This window comes from Asparagus officinalis, chromosome 9 (genome assembly GCF_001876935.1).
Source record: "Asparagus officinalis chromosome 9, Aspof.V1, whole genome shotgun sequence".
NCBI classification, from domain to species: Eukaryota; Viridiplantae; Streptophyta; class Magnoliopsida; order Asparagales; family Asparagaceae; genus Asparagus; species Asparagus officinalis.
In genome coordinates, this window is record NC_033802.1 from 23,769,350 (window position 1) to 23,775,371 (window position 6,022).

The window sequence follows — 6,022 nt, forward strand, 5'->3', positions numbered from 1 at the left end:
ATTGTGATTGACGAATCTTTCCTTCCTCTCTCCCGAGAAGATAGATCTTGGAAAGACAAAAGCTTGACTCCACCCTTCCTGTCAACTGCTACGACCTACAAACATACTGAAAATTAACCATACACAAGTGGAATACTTTCTTCATAAACAACCCGTTAAAAATAAAACAAGAAAGACTTATATATGTTTAAAAGTTACTAGCAAAGGAAACACACCTCTGTATCCAATATGAATGTTGTAAATGCAGGGTTAGATAATTCTTTAATAATGTTTATCAAATCTGGAAATCTAGACGTTGAATCTTTCATTTGCCGTGAAAAAATTCGTATAGACCCATCAGCAAGTCTGTGGATTTGAGCACGCTGACCATCATATCTAAAGTAAAGAAACATATAATCACTCAGTCGTGTGTCCAAAACAAACTTATTGATGGCATACATAACATGAAGTAAATATTTGTTTGTATCCTTTCCTTCTTCCACATGTAAGGAAAAAAGACTGCATAAAATTAAGAGATAGCAAAAAGACAAGCTAAATTTGTAGAAATAAAAAGGCTTATTGGAATGTGTTGCAAAGTAGATAAAATTATCTGAAATAAATATAACAGATTATGCTCGTGTTTTTAGCAATGTATCACTTTAAAATGTTAGCATACATAACACATAAGATGTAATTACCTTACTAACATGTAATTTATTCGTAAAATCTTTCCTCCATTAATCAGTAGTTTCAGTTTAAGGCTTTAAGCTATGCCTATCAACTACCCAAGCAATCCTACTTAGTTCATGGAATTAATTAATACATTTCTGTTCGGTTCCTCCAAATCAGCCAATAACAACATGTAAATACATCCAGCAGTTATTAATGTAGAGGCCGGATTATTCGCTTTAGAGTTCTCAACCTTTGATAAAACTTTAATAAACCTACTCTAAGAGGATATCAAGCCAAACAACAAGGATTCAAGACCCCACACACCCACGGATGTCATGCAAGATCTTACTCCGGCTCCTGCTGTGACCATAACTATGACTTCTAGTGGCAGGCTGCCAGACATCAAGTAACTACAGGGAACCACTAGCAATCTGTAGTATTGATTTGGTAGCAACAAAGTGAAGTGGTTAAAGCTATGACCAAAATCACAACATAATTGTGATGTGGCTCTTGTCCACTTGACAACATTATTCATAGGAATTAGTAAGTGTTGGTAATACATAGTATACTAAGCCATTGTCCAGACACATAAAGCAGCTGCAGAGTTCTGCTGCTATCTCATGTCATCATTTTATGTTGGTCAGACCAAGATTTTGAAACACTTGAGCAGTTTCAAGCCTGCAACACCTTAGATGATATAAGCTCAATGATTATACAAGTAGGTTGTCATTTAATGTTTTTTTTTTTTTTTGCTGATTTTTCATAAAAATATTGCAATTTAATTTTCCTTCTAGTTGATGCAGCCCCGATGTGATGTGCTGAATCGATGCCACCCAAGTACAATGATAAGTATATTAAGTTGTTGTTGTTATTGTGGTATATTATCAAAGTTATTAATTATAAAAGTAAAACATATTATGTTTAGAAATCAAACTACTAAAAGGGACACGGCAAATAAAACCATTGATTTTTCCAACCCAAATACATTAGTATGACGTTCACTTGACTTCCAAGAGTTTATCAAAAATCTTAGTTTGTTTAAGTATGGAACTGCAACTACAAGAAACAACTTTACTCGGTATCCATAAAACATCTTATAAACATAGAAGAAGCAACTAGAAAGAAAAGATAACCAAAATGATAACCTAAATGGAACCAATATGTCGAGATAAATATATGCATAAAAATTTATCTTACAAATCAAGTTTGGCCATCTCTCATAAGTTTACAGGATGAAAATTCTCCCAAATAAAAAATTTATAAATTCCGAATTGAAAATCTACACCCTTTGATGTTATCTACAGTATGCAAGTGAAAAAACAAATCAAAACATTTCTGACATGCTTTTACCCATGTATTAAGTGATCCCAAAGTTCAACATTTGAAACTTTACGCATAATTATTTAATTTATGACACAATTGTACATAATTCATCCAACAATGTAGAAAGAGTAGCTCATCTCTCAATTTGGAAGGTTAATACTTGTAACTTGGAGGCAGCATATCTTTTTAAAATTACATGATATACCATCAATTTGCATGATCCACTCCTTTCATTTTGATCTATATGTCTTCACCAGTCTACAAACAAAAACTAGGTGTATTGAGTTTGAATTTACTCATGCATCAAGTGGTTGCAAGATTAATGGTTTACAACACTCAAAGAGACGGCATGAAACAAGAGGTATAAGACCTCACACATCAAGATTTTTCATTTATAGATGTTTTAAAATATCAAGTTTATAGTGAATGGAATGGAACATATACTAGAGTACCCTATCTTACATATTGATCCCTCTAATAAAGTGTCAAAAAATCTATAAATGAATTATCAAAAAAATCATTAAGTTTGTAACAACATGATGCATAGGTAATATATGCTCAACTTACATAATTTTTAGAGTGGCAATAAATAAGGAGATACAAAACCATTTCCTATCACCATTTGTTTACACCAAGGATCAATTTTCCCTTATCTTTTTTGCATTAGTTCTGGGTCAACTTACTAGACATATTCAAGAGAAATTCCCATAGTATATGTCATTTGCTGATAGTACAATGTTACTAATGAGATAGTGACAACATAATTTCTAAGGTGGAAATTCCGTGAGAAGCTCTCAAAAAATTTACAAATAGTACAACAAAAACGGTATACATGCAATGTAATTTTAGCAAAAACTATGAAGAGAGGGGAGCGTATAATGCATATCGATAGTTAACAAATACCTAAACAAAGTCAATTTCTTTATTTAGGGTCAATTATTGACCATGACGATGACATTGAGGATGCTATGGTTCATTAATGTCTAGACAGTTAAAATGGAGGCGTAATTCCAGGGTCTTATGTGACCGTAGAATACCTACTAGATTGAAGGGAAAATTCCGTAAGGCAATAATAATACTAACAACGCTTTATGAATTAAAATGTTGGGCAATTAAAAAAATGTGCAAAAAAATGTGCACAGTAGAAGAGATATTGCAATGGTCTTGCGCATATGCACACTATTGAATATTGAGAAAATATTGGATGGCCAAAATCCATACCGAATGATAAATTTAAGAGTGTCATGTAGAATGATGTGCATATATAATATAGTTTCCTAAAATGTAATCGACATATACTCAATGAAATCTAAGCATACAAAATATGAATAATGTATATTTAAGATCACTAATATATTGTAGAAACTTATTTACGGAAGAGAGCCTACTTCAATTTGCCTAAAACTTTCATAAAGCTGGAATTTTTGCTAAAAGAACATTGAAGAAATTTTGTAGAACTATATTGTTTTGTGACAAACCATATAAAAGGGCATATCAATCAACATATCGGCTGATGTATCGACCATATTGGTACATATCACAAAAAATAGCCAAAAAAGGTAAAGGATATTGAGGCCATATCATTTTGTAGATAGCCTTATAAAAGGATATATCGTCTATATCAAAGATATTAAAACTATGAATATACAATAAAAAATAAGATAAGAAATGAACGCATTCTTAGGAGATTAAAGATTGCTCCTATCAAGAATAAAATGAGAGATAATCTATAGAGATGGTTTGGTCAAAAACAAAGGAGGCCATTGGATGCACCTGGTTAGAAGAAGTGATACGATTATAGACAAAGAGGAGTAGATAGATCTAAAAGAACTTGATTGAAAGCAATTAAGAAGAATATGCACAAGCAACTTAACGAAGAAGATAATAAAAATGAATGAAAGAATAAAATTTATGTAGCTGAACACAAATGTTTGGGATACATGCTTGTTATTGTTGTTGTTGCTGGTGTTGCAGTATCAAAACGAGTGGCCATCTAATAAGTTTAAAAGAAAATTTATCAGTCTAGATTACATGATGGAACCTTCCAATTGAAAATACACTTTCTTCCAAAATGAAAATTCACATTGTTTGATGTGAAGTATGTAAACTATCTAGAAACAAATATATAACTCAAACATTTTTGACATGTTTACCAATGTATCAAGTGATTACAAAGTCACAATTTTAAACTTTTCACATAATTATTCAATATATAGAGACTTGACAAACATGTAAAGCACAATGAACTTATTCAGTTTCCATATCTAGGAATTATATGTACAAGCAAATCCTATGCCGTAAAAAAGGTAGTCCATCTATCAATTTGGTAGTACGTGTAGCTTGAAGAAAGAACATTCAGAACCTAGATGCTTCAGATACCTTTACAAAAGAACCTGTTCAAATTCAAAATGCACATCGCCTCAGATGTATCCTACACTAATCGCAAAGAAAACGACAATACATACATACATGGACACACATACACATACATAAATATACAAACACACACAAAAACACACGCGCACAGAGACGCACACATACATACAGACATACATACATACATACATACATATATATACATATATATATATATACATACATACATACATATATATATATATACACACACACACACACAGAGAGTGAGATTCATAAAAGTAACGTATACACACATACATATGCATGCATTCACACATGTATACTGGCTAAAGACAGGAGTGTACATTACTGTAATGCCAAATACATGTTACTTTTGCAGTTATATTTGGAAAGTAAGCCTACATTGTAATCCTCCTATATCAGTAGGCAAACAAATAGCAGATTAGGCTTTTAGGTTTCCAACATAAGCACATAGCTGGCAATGTGATCCAGGTGCCTGGCATCCAGCCATGACAACTATAACCACACAAAAGTACCTAGCAATTTCATGAAAGCACTTAACGCATAATAGAATTAGCTATTAGTCATATAAGATTAATTTCCCTTTTAAGAAGTAAATTTCTAACTTCTGCTTCATTTAGCCCATGGTTTCTCCGAACATGCTTGATATTTGGGCATTAATGGACACAAAATACCTCTTAGCATCTGTCAGTGAACGCTAACAATAAGTCTCAAGCCTTTTGACAATGTGAAGAATATCAGTCTAAAATTAGAGACAAACTGAAACATGGCAAATAACACCAAGCACAGAAAGTTTTGTGAAGAAAGAATTGGTTGAGGAACAATAATAGTCATTCAGAAGAGGCAAGAAACCTTTAAGCATGCTAAAGACAGACTTATATAAGATAAAACTTCTAAATACAACACTATATATTCTTAAAATAAATTAGCATAAGGATGAAACAATATTTTATAACTAAACCTTTTATTCTTTCTCGTTGTGGCCACAAGTGATATGTCAACAAGAATATTGCAACCTCATCCAATACTTAAGTGTAAGAAACATTTTGTTTTTTCAAAGCCACGTATACTAATCTGGCTTCATTTTGTCACTGAAGTTGTGTCAATCTGATGCTCATAGTCCTGGTTGTTATGATGAAAAGAAATACTAAGATCTACTTACAAATGAAGAACAATACGTACTTATATTCACAAGTAAAAGCTCTGTTTTGAAATGATGTTAGTACGTGGAGGGTCCCATTTGTAATTCTGCAAAAAGGAACAGGTAAGAGTAACATTTATGTAAAAATCGAACAAAACTCAACAATCTATTAGATATAAAATCTTACCTAGCAAGCATTGGTGGAATAGGTGTTCCTGGAACCATTTCTAAACTTGATCCAGAAAAGTTGATGCCTTTACTCATAAGAGAAGGAATAAGTAGGTCCTGTTCACATATATGACATGGCATTAGTGCGTATAAAACCAAGAAATCATTACAAGAAGAAAGCTAAAGGGACCTCCTAGAACTTTTAGTATGCTATTAAAACACAGGAATGCAACTAATCTCAAAATACTCTACCAATCTGAGACAAACAAGTTTTTGAATTCAATGATTTCATAGAAGATCCATGAATTTGGAAATTTCTATATTTTCTTAGATTAATCT

General features: G+C 32.2%; 1 protein-coding gene across 1 annotated transcript in view; it reads right to left on the bottom strand.

Moving 5' to 3' along the window:
* The window catches only part of LOC109824566 (DNA ligase 6), a 55,314-nt gene that overhangs the window by 23,857 nt on the left and 25,435 nt on the right, over positions 1–6,022 (bottom strand). The window contains exons 9-12 of the mRNA XM_020391194.1: positions 5,703–5,800; positions 5,557–5,622; positions 216–375; positions 1–95 (exon numbers count right to left, since the gene is read on the bottom strand). Coding sequence (XP_020246783.1) covers positions 1–95; positions 216–375; positions 5,557–5,622; positions 5,703–5,800 — 419 coding nt within the window. The remainder of the gene's footprint in view (positions 96–215; positions 376–5,556; positions 5,623–5,702; positions 5,801–6,022) is intronic.